This window comes from Heliangelus exortis, chromosome 2 (assembly GCF_036169615.1).
Source record: "Heliangelus exortis chromosome 2, bHelExo1.hap1, whole genome shotgun sequence".
Classification (NCBI taxonomy): domain Eukaryota; kingdom Metazoa; phylum Chordata; class Aves; order Apodiformes; family Trochilidae; genus Heliangelus; species Heliangelus exortis.
This window is the reverse complement of record NC_092423.1, coordinates 143123633-143138113: the sequence shown is the minus strand read 5'-3', so window position 1 is coordinate 143138113 and position 14481 is coordinate 143123633. Positions and strand designations below refer to the sequence as shown.

General features: G+C 41.2%; 1 protein-coding gene across 3 annotated transcripts in view; it reads left to right on the top strand.

Moving 5' to 3' along the window:
* The window catches only part of NDRG1 (N-myc downstream regulated 1), a 40699-nt gene extending 26961 nt beyond the window's left edge, over positions 1-13738 (top strand). For all 3 annotated transcript variants that reach the window (XM_071738427.1, XM_071738426.1, XM_071738428.1), the window contains 11 exons: positions 632-694; positions 2877-2937; positions 3399-3485; positions 4914-4970; positions 5939-6042; positions 6426-6482; positions 7344-7395; positions 8129-8176; positions 9714-9749; positions 11111-11162; positions 11887-13738. In XM_071738427.1, coding sequence (XP_071594528.1) covers positions 632-694; positions 2877-2937; positions 3399-3485; positions 4914-4970; positions 5939-6042; positions 6426-6482; positions 7344-7395; positions 8129-8176; positions 9714-9749; positions 11111-11162; positions 11887-12152 — 883 coding nt within the window. In that variant the 3' untranslated portion in view covers positions 12153-13738. The remainder of the gene's footprint in view (positions 1-631; positions 695-2876; positions 2938-3398; positions 3486-4913; positions 4971-5938; positions 6043-6425; positions 6483-7343; positions 7396-8128; positions 8177-9713; positions 9750-11110; positions 11163-11886) is intronic.
* Positions 13739-14481: the final 743 nt, after the last annotated feature.

Below are 14481 nucleotides of genomic sequence, written 5' to 3'. Positions count from 1 at the left end.
CTGCTGGGTTGAAACTTTGCTCAGAATTTCCTTCTCAAGTTTTACTTCTGCTCTGCAGAGGACCAGAAACACTGACAGCTGTTTTTATCAAACTTCCTCAAAACTTTGTAGCCCTTCCTATGCATTCATTTTCTCAATCAATATTAATGGAAAGCTACCCTCATTTATCCTGTGGTAATTTGTAGGTCCCTGAATGCATGTATGCAAACTATGTGTCAAAGATCTCTTTCGTTGCTGTAGTTGGTGATCCTGAAACATGGGAAAACTTTTTTTGTGGTGGATCAGAAGTACAAATGTGGTGAATGTGGTTGCAAACTCACCTCAAGTTCAAACTTTATCACAAATTTTATGGGTTAACTCTTCTTGGAAGAGATCATTATGATCTGTTTACCTCTCAGCCAGACCAGACATGTATCGTCCTATAACTCACATAAAGTACCATATAGATTATGCTCATATTTCTGCTAAATTATTTACTTGTGCTTGCTCCTGATTTAAATTCATCTCATACTGTCAGTGGTCTTGTAATGAGTATATTTGGTATTAAATCCACAATGAGTGCTCTGTCTGTGTATACCTCAGCTTCTCTGCTTACAGTGGTGCAGTAACTCCCCAAACACATTTGTTGTAGGTACATATATCCCTCCATGGATCAGCTGGCTGAAATGCTCCCTGGAATCTTAAAACAGTTTGGGTGAGTGCAGCATTATTTATATATTTTCCTCATTATTCTCTCTTTGTGGCTCACCAAAAGAGCCGGGCAAAGCAGACATTCTTCTTTGCTGCCCTTGAGCCTTTGATCAGGTTATCTGGTGTTTTGTTTGCTAGAGTTCCAGTGGTAGTTGTTTTTTCAGTTCCTCTGTTTATAGATGGAACTCTTTTTTGCCTTTGTTTCTGACAGAACTTATTTTTTGGTCTTTTTTTTTTTTTTCAATGTCTGTTTATTTTTAAACAGGAAGCAACTTTGAGTGAAATCCCACGTGCCTAATTCAGGGGCTTCTGACAGTATTTTCTGTGTCACCCTCAGTGGGATAGGGCACAGGCAATCTGCTCTTCCCACTGTAGCCACCCACATTTTCCCGTGTGGTTAGCAGAAAAAAAAAAAAAATCGTGGTCCCATCTGAAGAGTCTTAAACGTTTTGTTTATGTGGCTTGAAGTGCCTTAGGGGGTCAATCCAACCTCCTTAAGCCTCTTCTAGCACCAAGTGCAGATGTCACCAGGCTGCCAGTGCCAAAGGACCTGCTGGCAGTGTTCTTCTGTTGTCTCCCTGCAACAAGTCTCTGTGTGTCTCCTTTCATAAAGCTCAATGTTATCAGGGGCTGCAGCTGAGGAAAGTACCTCCTCTCTGGAGCTGGTGCTCTGGAAGGGTGCAGGTAGACACCTTCAAGGGGTTTTAAAATCAAGCAGAGAAAACCTGTCATTCAGAGTTAGGCAGCCTTGGAGAAGAGACAGGATGGACTGCTAGGCATGGGGTTTAGTCTCAGACCAGCACCCCAGTTTAGACATTGCTTAGCTGTTGTAACCAGCTCTTACAGTAACTTGGGCTAGGTTATCTCACTGGCTCCTTAAGAGATGTGGGTTTTGAAACACTTACTGCAAGGCCCAAGGTTGCCAGTTCTGCTTTTGCATTAAAAAAAAAAAAGATAATGTCAGTACCTTGAAAATCAATTAAACTGGAGTGTACTTAAAAAGCCTTGATTTAATGTTGCTAAGGAGAATGAAAGCTATCCTCAGGTATTTTTCCTAAAGGCATTGTATAACCTGTTTTTCTGAGTGGTTTTGTCTAGTCTTCCCTTCCATGTATTTTCTAAGACCTTGAAGGTGATGCTTTAAGACCCACTTTCAGTTAATGCAAATATTTGGTTTGTCTCTGCCCTATTTGGTTATGAAGTTGAAACTGAATCACCCCAGTGGCTGGATAGCAGGAGAGGTTTCCCTGCCAGCTCCCTGTTAGAGAAGACTCAGCATCCCAGTTGGATATCTGTACCAGAGAGGGCAGGGGGAGCCTGGGGTGGGGGGAGCTTTGTATTTAGGCTGCAGATTTCAGGAGGGTATCTTATAACTTTTTCTGGCAGAGCCTAATTATTTCCTTCCAGGGTTTGAACAAAGCTATCGTTGCTTTGTATATTTATTTCTTTAAAGCTGTGAGAATGAACATGAGCCAGCAGTGTGCCCAGGTAGCCAAGAAAGCCAATGGCATCCTGGCCTGTATCAGGAACAGCGTGGCTAACAGGTCCAAGGGAGGGATTCTTCCTCTGTACTCAGCCCTGGTGAGGCCACAGCTTGAGTCCTGTGTCCAGTTCTGGGCCCCTCAGTTCAGGAAGGAGATTGAGGTGCTGGAGCAGGTCCAGAGAAGAGCAAGGAGGCTGTGAAGGGATCCAGCACAAGTCCTGTGAGGAAGGGCTGAGGGAGCTGGGGGTGTTCAGTCTGGAGAAGAGGAGGCTCAGGGGAGACCTCATCACTCTCTACAACTCCCTGAAAGGAGGTAGTGGATTCTCCATTCCTGGAGATATTTAAAAAGAGACTGGATGTGGCACTCAGTGCCATGGTAACCACAGTGGTAGTGGATCAAGGTTTGGACTTGATGATCTCAGAGGTCCCTTCCAACCCAGCCAATTTTATGATTCTATGAATTGCTGCTGCCCTGCCATGCACAAGGATCAGTGTCCTGCAGATCTGCTGAAAAGCCAACCAGCTGCTCCCTGAGCTCCTTAGTGGGGCCAGTGGCATTGCTGAGGGTCCATGGTCTGCCTGAGCTGCAGCCAGTGGTCTGTAGGTTTATGCTGGCATGTGAAAGAGGAAGGCTGCTGATCTGGGTTTGTTTGGTTTTGGTGCTGTCTTCCTCATTTGTCTCTTCTGTTTCGTTGCTGTGCAGGCTGAAGAGCATTATAGGAATGGGAACTGGAGCTGGTGCTTACATCTTAACCAGATTTGCTGTAAGTTTCGTGGAACTCCCCTAAAGCCCCAAACCTAATTCCCCTGATGTGCTGTAGCCCCTGTAGAGTGTGCAGAGAATTCCTGCTCTGCCGTGCAGTTTAAGTAAGCAGTTGGGCTTTTAAGTGAAATACCACAAGCTGCGGGATAGCTGATCCAGAAGAGCTAGATTTTCCATTTTAAAGCCTGGGCTCTACCCAGTTAATTTGCAGAAGATTTTTTTAATGGGAGTTCTCTATTTAAACTAAGGGTGGAGAAGAAGTTAAAACTTAATGTTCTCCAGCTGTTCTGTTGAATTGCTTTAATGAAACAAATTTTTTTTTCCATACATATGCTTGCTTTGTGCAAGATAAAATTCAACTTGCCACCTTCTTCCCTGGGAGATAATTTGCTAATTTAAATTTTATGCTGACTGTCAAGTTGCAAATGATACGTGACAAATCTCAAACCTTTTGTTTTACAGTTAAACCATGCAGAGATGGTGGAAGGATTAGTTCTAATTAATGTAAACCCTTGTGCTGAAGGTTGGATGGACTGGGCAGCAACTAAGGTAAACATTTTTAAGTGAGAAAAATAAATCATACTGTGAACCCGTCAGATAATGAAGAGCTGGGCAAGCCTGTGTGTCAAGGCATGGCTGCAGACACAAAATATCCCAGGATAATTCTTTTGGGGTTTATTTTTCCAGTTGCAAACATACCTTCTGCAGGGCTACTGATAAAAATAGGTACTTTTGAGGAAACAGATACCCATGGTATAATGGAGCTACTGGGTATGTACAGTTCTTAAGAGCTAGTAAGTACAGAGAAAAAAACCTAGTTTAACCTGGAAATGAAGTAGTGTTGGAAACAGCAAGAATAGTGTAACATTCAGTTCTTGTCCATGGCTTCGTTTAACACCACAATCCAAAATGTGAACTAAAGCACAAAAGAATGTTCAGAACAATCTATCAAAGGTTTTAGTCATCTAGCTGAGAAAAATGCATTTAGCTACTGTAACTGTGAACAGATTGTTCACACAACCAGACTTTTAAGTGAAAATGTTCACATACAAAGGAGCTCCATTCAGCTGTATTTTTTTGTAGTTGTAAGAAAGATTTCAATGTGGGAAAACAGACTGAGAACTTGTTCAAAAGTCTTTCTGGAACCAATACATATATAAGTAGAAATATTACATTACATGTCACTCAGATTTAACCTGTTAAAACATTTTTCAGGGTAAACTGATGGAAAGCACTTTGCCATTCACTTAAACATGACCCTGAATGACATAGTTGTTATAAACACTGAGAAGTACAAAAATCAGTGTGTCATCTTTCAACCCACTGTAAGTGTCTAGGCTGATACTGAATGTAATGACAACCTTATAGTACTGGGAGAAACTTTCCACAGTTGGGTGGTAACAGTCTTTCAAGGCTTAGTTACTGATGGTTTTAAAATAATTTTGCTTACCAGTTTATTTTTATAAGCTGGAAACATATTTAGTAACTCCACTACACTGAGCTAACCCATTGGGATTATCTCAATGTCTCACTGTAATTATTTTTTTCATATCTGTGCCTCTGCCTTTCTTCTCTCAAGTATTGCTGACATTGAGTGCAGTGGGTGCCCTGTTTCCTTCTGTGCTTCCAAAACAAGGACACATACTCTGGGACATGAGCTTTAGGTACCAGATCCAGCATGCTGTGTTGTGGCTGGGAGCAGTTTGGTTAAATGACATCCTTCTGGCTGCCTTGCATGGTGTTCTTGGAGGGACTCATTCCATATATCCCTGTGCCACCAGTAATGTGTTCCTTATAAAACTGAATTATGAGAATGACTCAAACATAAACTCTAATGGTGTTTTTGTTTGAGTGAGGGACAAAACGTAGTTTAGGATATTGTACGTATGAGGACAGTAGAGAAACACCCAGTGGTCTACTTGTGAGTAACTGAAATATTGTTTTAATATCAGATACTTAGATAATCTTGCTGTTCAGATTTCAGGTTGGACAAATGCTTTACCAGACATGGTCATTTCCCATCTTTTTGGAAAGGTAAGAATGTCCAAGATACCTCTTATGTATTCAGTCACCTGTGTTTACCTTGTGGGGATGGGAGAATGGGAGAAGCCTTCTCTTAAGCAACAAAGTTAAACTGTGAGATAGGATTCATACTTGTGTTCCCAGTATTTTTGGGGTGTTACTCTGCCATGAGGCTTGCTGTGGCCCCAGGACTTGACAATTCTAGTAGGGGCAGCTCCCTGTTCAGATGGCCAGTACTTACCATGAGTATAAACATCAATGTTTTGATTTATTTATTTACTTACTATTTATTTATTTATTTAGATTTTAGATTTTTAGATTTTAGATTTTATTTATTTTAGATTTATTTATTTACTATATCATAATATACTTGTAATTCTGGCATAGCTGGTTTTAGTACTAATGGTGCTCTTCCATGAAAGCCTACTTTATCTGAAAGTGCTGTACTGTTTTCTGAGGCTACTTTGCTGTGCTTGAAGCTGTTAGTAAATGCAATAGAAAACTCCATACCAGTAGAGCAAAGAACTAATCTATAAAGAACCAAACTGTTTGAAAATGTTAGTTATTTCAGTCCTCAAAGCTTAGTTATTTGCTACTGTGAAACTACTGTGTTCTACATTACATATGTTTGTAAGCTTTCAACATCTGCTTTACCCTGGAAACATTTATTGAGCTTCTTACCCTGAATCTGTTTGTGTTTTAAAACCTCACACTTTCTGACTAGCCATCTGCACTGCAGCTACATGTTTTGCAGTCATAAGATCATCACAATATACTGAAGTTTTAAAGCAAGAAATGTGATACTGCAGTCATAGGCTAATGTTAATTCTGGGTGACACCCCTGGGTGCTGGAAGTTGTCCCTTCCCTAAAGGTGCACTCCTGTTGTGCAGATACGAGTCTGATACACAACTGCTGTTCCATGTCTTCAGATCCTTTCAGAAAATAGCCCCTATTCTGAATGATTCTGTCTCCACTGTAGGAAGAGATTCACAGCAACCATGACCTGATCCAAACTTACCGTCAGCATATTATTAATGATATGAATCAAACCAACCTTCATCTCTTTGTCAACTCTTACAACAGGTAAATACATTTACCTGATTTTTAACTGGAAACTGTATTAAGAGACTGTCCAGCTCTTAGAGCCAGTGTTGTGTTGTGGAATTCCCATAGCATAAAGTTCTGCTTGACAGTGCTTTAGGGGTCTCAGGTGGTTTGTTGTGGGAGAAGAACCTTGTGCATTTGTGAGGAGGAAGATGGTACACTGGGACTAAACTAAGACATTGATACTTCAGTCTAAGAGCAGTTCCCCGTCAGTTATAGAGGCTACAACATGTATCAGAATAAATTAATTTATGTGAGTGTCCGTGCTTTTCCCAAACTAGAAGAATGTGGAGTCATCTGGAGAATTTTGGTGTATCAACTGCCTTTGTCCTCTCTCTTTTTTTTTTTTTTTTTTTCTGTAGTCGTCGAGACCTCGAGATTGAGCGTCCTCTTCCTGGAATAAATGTTGTCACCCTTCAGTAAGTATTTTACTTTCTACCAGTTCACCTGTAGATGATGTGAGCTAAGAGGTGTGGTCACTGTGTTCATCACATATGCATTGCAGGGCTGGAGCTTATGTGCTAGAAAAGGGTCTTGTAATTTCATGTAGGAGATAAGAGGTTAATGAAAGTCAGGGACCATCATTAGAAAGACTTCAAACTTCAGGGTCATTACCTGAAATGGAAATTCCTGTCACTGTGTATCTGCAGACTTGCAATTTCAAAGTACTTTAAAAGTAGCTTTACTTCACTGCACCTGGAAATATGGCCTAGTTAGTTGAAACTGTAGCTGTGAATGCACTTAAGTTGTGCCTATGCGACCAAAAGAATGTAAAAAAAAGAAAAAAAAAATCATTAAAAGCAAAAATGAACTTTCAGGGAGATGGAGTGGGTAGGAGAATGACTACCTGCCAGATCTTCTGCTAATAGCTTTTCACTTGCCCTGCAACTTGTGCCACAAAGCTTGTGCTTTGTTTATACATAGAAGACTTTGAGACTCTGCTCTTCTGCCAGTCTGGTTGAAATTGGATGATAGATCAAGGTGGGGGGCAGATTTTGATGCTGATGCCCACATTCACTTTCTTACAAAACAAAGCACTAGAGCACTGGGAAGGTCTGATTGCTATGAGGTGGGCAAAAGGAGAGTTTCTCAGGCAAGGTATCAGAGCATGTCAGCAGATCTGCAGCTAATGAAGTGGATGATGTCTGCTTCAGGTGTCGAATACAAACTGAATCATTTTCACACAGGTAACTGACTCCTTTCAGCAACATAAAATGCAGATTAGGGCAAGTTCAGGCTGAATCGCAGCTATAATATCACCTCTGTGTGCTTCCTTGCAGATGCCCTGTCCTGCTGGTGGTTGGTGACAGTTCCCCAGCAGTGGATGCTGTGGTGAGTGTTGCCTTTGCCACCGTGCTAATAGTCAGCCCAGCCAAGAAGCTGTGCAAGCTCAGGTCCACACAGAAACCTTGCTGGCTATCAGTCCAGCCCAGCTGGCTCTGCTTTTGCAGACCGTGGGAGAGCTGCCATTAATTCCTTCCTCTTTGTCCCCTCTGTCTGTGCACCATTATTTAATAGCTACTGCATCAGGAACAATCGCCACAGCAGTTCCAGTGAACCGCAAATATTTTCCTTAAGAGGGGGATCTGCTGCTGGGATTTTAGCTTGTTTTGTGGTGTTGGAGCTCTGCCCTGGGTCACTATGGAAGTGAAGAGCTTCTTTTTGACCATTCTAACTCGCCCCAGATGACTGGGTGACTTCAAATGTTGTGCCTTAATGGGCATGCCCAGTCTCCTGGCCTCTGGCCATATGGCTGCTCACCACTTGGGCTGCTACCAGATGACCCCACAAATCACAAGATAAACAACACTTGTTGCCACCAGAGTCCCAGAAAAAGATAAAATTTCTCCAATTCTCAGCTAATGGGTTTATTTGTATGTGGAAAAGTCAGAAATGTGAACTAAACTACTTGGGTTTAAATATATTTATATGTATATACAGAGAGTTTTTGTGCAGAAGCTTAAGATAAATTTAGAAGAGAAACAAGTTTTTAACCTGTTTTCAGACAGAAGTTCATAATTAAAATCTTGTGTGTAGTGCCTTATGCTGCTGTTCTTTAACATAGGTGGAATGCAATGCAAAGCTGGACCCAACAAGGACCACACTTCTGAAGGTAATAAAAAACCCCTCTTTTAAAAAAAAAAATGTTTTCCTCATTTAAAATAAACCAGATTAACTAAAAATGCAGAATGTGTGGCAGTACAGATAACACAGTGAAAGTCCTGATGTGGAAGGGCAGTTCTGTCAGGTTAAGAGTATTCTAGTGGGATAAACCAGTTGAGGGGCCTCTCGCCCAAGTCGAAAACAGGGAATTTCTCAGCTCCTTCATTTTAAAACACTTGAGGTGAGGCTTGAAACACCCAGTATTTCGCATACCCATAATGAATTTGAGTAGTGCTGGCAAAATTGATCTCAAGATATTTGGAAAGGCTGGAAAAAAAACGTCAGCAGAGTGGAAGTCAAACTGACTCATTCTGTCCCTGTGCTTGCCTGTCCCTCACCAGCAGTGTCAGATGAACAGGCAGCTGATCTGTCAGGCATAGGTTTGTCATCCTGCTTCTCACATGAACACAGTCCAGGACACCTTACTGTTGGAAAGGACTCTATTTTCCACAAGCTTGTTAAAATTCATTTCCAGCAGCAAAGCATTTTGCAAAATCTTTGACTGATACTTGGCATTTGGAGCATGGGTGTGATTTTCTTCTTTTGACTGATGAAGTAAAATGCAACAAGTGCAGTTGCATGCCAGCAGTTTGGTCATGCTTCTGCCTGAAACTTTTACTGTATCTCTTTAGTGAACTGGTCAGTGAAAATTATAATAATTTTTTAAATTTACTTTTTCCTCCTAACACTGAGGATTTACACTGTTGACCCACCACATGGACATGACAGAGTGACCCTAAGAAAAAATCTGCTAGTGTCTCAGATCCTCCATTAGTGGCCAGCCTTTGTTTAGTCCAGGGATATGGCTGATTCCAGATCCTGCTACAGACCTGTTTTGCTGCTAATGAATCCTAGATAGGATTTGGGGTTTCCTGTAATTCACAACTCAACTGTTTTCAGCCTGTGGTGTTCCTTGGAACAGGACTGTTTTTGTTGGGATTGCTTTGAGGGGTGGAGTGGCAGGAAAAATGAAGTGCTCCAAAAATATTGCATGCACTTTAGATAGCTTTTCTAATTTGGCTTTCTCTGCTTCCCTTGGCAGGTCAGGCTGATGCTTGCCATCCGCAACCTCAGCAAATCGTTTTTCCCTCTCACCTCTGAGGTTTAGGTGTTTGTTCTCCCCTGTTTGTCACACAGGTCAAAACTGAGTCACGTTACTGTAATTCAGAGCTCAGCTTGTAACCAGGACTAATAGGCTAGTTTCTAAGAAACTGGTAATCACTGCCTAGCAAAAAAACCACCCCACATTTATTTGTGAGTCCAGGTGATTCATTGCCTGAGGGTCAAGACACTTTGGGGTTTTCTGGAGTGCAGCCCTAGTTTTTAGAAATGTTTAACTGCTTTCTTTGGTGCCACATGTATGTTACTCATGCAACAAAAGGAAATGTTTTTCTGCCAGATAGCTTAAAAGGTCATTTTAATATATCCTGAGCATAAATGAGTTCCTCTGGCAGTATGCTAACTGGCTGCTCTCATCTCTGTTTCAGATGGCTGACTGTGGTGGGCTCCCTCAAGTTTCCCAGGTAGGATTTGGCTGACGGAAATCCTACTAATCCTGTTCTGCAGCATGTCAGGCTGCAACAAATGGGTGTTTTCCTGTAGGGTATTTGCTGTTCCTAAATGTCAGCCAAAAGGATGGCTATGAGTTCATGAATAATGATGTCAGTTGGTCATCTGAGCTTGCTTTTTTCTTTAAAAGACCAATGAAGTGCAAAATTAAGATTGGGAGGGGGATATTATTTCCACTTCACCAAGTACAGTCTTAACCAAGTACAGGTCTGAGGTGGGAATGCAGAGGTATTGTTTTATGTTTATCTACTAATCTAAAATTGATTAAGGCTTGGGCACCGGTGCTTTAAAAACATTCTTATTTGGACTATTTATAGTATAGATGAGGAAAGTGGGAGGCAGGAAGTAACAGAACCATGTTCTCCCATGCAGTGACCCAGCTTGACTGAGAATGAGCTGGAGTTTCTATAATATATTTAGGTATAAATTCCAAGGCTGCTAATACAAGCATGCTGGGAAAGTTAAAATTTACCTGTGGTTTAGTGCTGCTTCACTGAAAGAGCTGATCTGTGAATCAGCTTTAAGATGTGAAGTTTTCTAAACAGATTCCTAAGCAATATACTGTGATGTTCTCAAACATAAGAGAAAAAAAAAAAAAAAAAAAAAAAAAAGAAAAAAAGAATTTGTAATGACCTGCATGCCCCTGAACAGGCAGTGCATGCTGTAACAGTGGGAGGGAAGAAAAAGCTTTTTAAAGCCACAAACGGATACGTGCATTGCTCCTCTCTTTATATACTCTGTTCTCTGAACTAATTCAGATAAAATTATAGCAAAAATACAGGCAATAATTGCAAGGCAAACAATTGAGGTTGAGGCTTATTTGGCCACTGAGTCAGCAGCAGAGAAAACCAATGAGTCCTTCATTGCAAGAATGTCAGTCATATGCAGTTTGTGCTTATGTATTCCTGAGGAGCTTTTTTGCCCATCAGCTCTGACCAGATGAATTTGCAATTGCTGAATTACCAATGGTGTGTGAACTGCTTTGTATATTTTATGAGTCCAGTTGTTTTACTGTGGCCCAACTACTTCAGTAAATGCATGAGCAAAGTTTGGGCCAGGTTTACACCACTTGTAGCCACATCTCTGGAAGCCTCATTTGCAAATGCACGTGTCCATTTGTTAATGTACTGGTGCAGGGGAAGAGAGGGAGGGCAATGATGGAATTTTCTCATGTAAGTGAAAATTTCAGACATTCAATAGATCCTAGAGAGTATTTAAGGTGGCCCTGTTCAGATGAGGCATTTATGGTATCTATAACATTGCAGTGTAAACAACTTGCCAAGCACTGCATACAATACTATTCTTTCTTTTCCAGCCTGCCAAGCTTGCAGAAGCTTTCAAGTATTTTGTTCAGGGAATGGGATACAGTAAGTATCAGTCTTATGGAATGGTTCACCTAGCTACCAAAGTTTGTTGGGCATCTAAGCATTCAGAAAGTCTTATGATCCCAGATGTGTGGTATTTTCCCTGTTGAATATGCATTTGCAAGGGAAAAAATCAACATCTGTGGTGGTGTCTGGTAGAGGGGTTTTCAGACCAAATTATATTGGTAAATGGAGAGCCTTGCTTATACTTTGCCAGCTTATACTGACAAATACCTGCTTTACTTTATCTTGATGTTTTTCAGGTGGATATTTGTAATAGTGTCCCTGTGTTGGAACACAGGAGGTGATTCATAAGCTGCACCCAAAACTTAAACCCTCTTTAGTTCTTTAATTTGTAGCCATTTGTCCTCCATGTGTTTCTGACAGCTGCTATTCTGAAGGTGCATTGGGCTGCCAGCAAAGGTTAAATATCTGAAAGTTATGGGGGGTCTCATGAGTCTCTTCAGTTTTTTCCTCTGTATTGTTGCAGCTGCCAGCAGCATGCCATAAAGCTCATAATGCTTGAATCCCTCAGGCCTGCTCATCAATTTTGCTTTAGTAATTTGGGTTCCTTGGGCAGGGGTATTTCTGCACTCGAAGCTACCATGGGAAGTATATATTCAAACCTGAAAGCTTCTCCAAGTGTACCTAGGGCTGGAGGGGGGGTGGGCAAGGGCTTCCTTCCAAGCCCACAGAACGAGGCATTAATGAAAGACTCTTCTTACAGTGCCCTCTGCTAGCATGACCAGGCTGATGAGATCCCGCACTGCTTCTGGCTCCAGTGTAACCTCTTTGGAAGGACAGAGGAGCCGGTCTCACACCGGGGAGGGAACGAGGAGCCGGTCTCACACCGGGGAGGGAACGAGGAGCCGATCCCACACCGGGGACGGTGCCAGGAACCGCTCCCACACAGACACACGCATCGAGCTGACGCCGAACTCGGCCAGCAATGCTGAACAATCAAGTCCCAAGTCCATGGAAGTGTCTTGTTAGGTGGCCATGGGAGGTTTAAACTGGTCACGGTGTGGAAAAAGTAGTGGATGCCCCCTGTGTATCACAAAAACATAACTGGTATTAATCTCCAAGCTATTCTGTAGGATGAACTCTGTTCGCCAGGGTCTGACAGGGACCAAAGAAAAGAAGCATCTCATTTGCTCTATCATTATTCTTGTAACTCAGACAGTTGCTGCTATTGTGCCCTCCTTCAGTGGATGCCAAATTCTAAAGGATACTTGCCAAAAGCTGATGTGGTTGTAAACACTTCAGAGTCAAAGCAGACTTGCTTAATATCCTCTTTTAAAATCAAAGCTGATACATGCCCCTTTATCTCTTATTCTCTTTAAGTAAACTGGCACAATTTGAGATGAGTTTCAAAGAAGGGGAGGAAAAAAAATATCACTCTTATGGATGGCTTTTGAAGAAGGAAACAAAACAAACGTGTTATGGCCTCATGTTGAAGCTGGAGTCGAATTCATTGTATATAGCTTGACTTCAAACGATAGACAAGTTAATGTATCGTACATTTATAGGCCTTCTAATGCATTAGTACTCAAGCCTGTTTTCCTATGTACAATAATATACTACTAAAATAGGCAATTTTAATGTGACTTTAAGATGAACTAAATCTTTAAGCTTTTTTTATTTCACTTTTTTGAGATTTAGTTCCAGTCTTCCTTTTCTTCCCCCCTCCTAGACCCTAAAACCTGCTTAGCCAAAAGAGGACAAGACTTAATACATAAGGTAGCGTTTCCTCTTTGGGATCTTGGGCCAAAGGGTTTACCATACCACAAAAGCTGGTGTAGTTGTAACAAATAGGGTAGCTGTACATGCCAGCAAAACAGAAGCAGCTTGATTTTTCCTTCAGAAAGCTTCTTATCTTTGCAGCTCAAGTTTTTGTGTCCAGCACAATTGTGATAAATTTGGAATTCTGTGAGTGAAACCAGATCCAGCTGTTCTTTGTCAAGAGAGATGAATAACTAGGATGGCATGTAATTAGATACTGTATCTTCAATTGCCACTAATTACTAGATTTGAAACTCTGAGATCTCACTGGTGCTGAGAAGTATATTCCACAAAGTTATGGAGTGGCAACACTGTATGCGTGAAATACAGTGCTTAATGAGTGCATAAACGTAATGATCTGCTGGTTCTGCATCTTTATGAAGCCTCCTGGTACCTTGGGTTACTTTCTTTGATGCTAGTGGCTTGATACCTTTCCACCAGTCAGATTTCCACAGTTGGGTGTTCTTAAGTTTGTTCTTTGGTAGGTAGTGGGACAGGATTTCCTGAGCTCCAGTGCACACCTGCTGCATTGCAGTCCTCACACAACCAAGAAAACTCAAATGCTGAGAAGTTAAACAGCAAATGTTAATACTTTGGGATTGCTTGTTCAGAGGAACACCATCTAGGTTACTTTATATTGACTAACTTCAGCTCTTGTGTAGAATATTCGTAATAGTTTGTGAGAAGAAAAGACAATTTCCAGAAAGAATAAAGCTATTGTGTAAAGTCTATCAAGAAAAGTTTCTTAATGAAGTATTTGTATTTATTTCAAAACAAATAAATTTGTAACTTTGCAATGTTTGGTGTCTTAATGTTTTACAACAAATGTAATAGTCTTTCTCAGTGGGAGTGTATTCTTGGCATCCCTTTGTATCAATCAACTCTTTTTTCTTTTGGTCACATCTCTGCCCTTCCCTAATTTAGTACTAAGCTTTTTTTCCATTCCACCCTACTACTATTTCTACTGAGAAAATACAAAACATTTCATTATTTGGTGTGACTGGCTGCTCAAAGTACCAAAGGATAATTTAACTCCAAGAAATGCATAGCAAAATTGAGGGCTTGGGATAGAGTACTATGTATTTGCTGGTTGAAGTTTTCTTTGTCTCCCTAAACACAGCTCTGCATTGATCTCTGCTCTGTTCCCTGCTGGAGATGGTGCCTTGCTCATTGCATCCTTTCTGTTCCCACTCTGATCTGTGAATCCATTGATGTGCAACATGTTCCTTGCCACTCTCGTGAGGTATTTGGGCCTCCTGACTGACATTGCATATGTCACATTTCTAGAAGCTCTTCTTGGATGTCTTGCAAGAATCCAACTTTAGTAAAGGAGAGAAGGGATTAACCCTTCACAAATAAGTTTTAAAAAGACTCCCCAAATATAAGAGAAAGGAATCTAAAGGTGCAGGAGACAATTAAGCCAGTTTTATTTCCATCTTTAAAGAACGCTTGCCTTTTCCCACCTTAACTTTCTATTTATCTCAGTATTTTCCTGTTACAAGATTGGGGCTTTTTGCAACATGAGCAGTAGCTGCCCTTC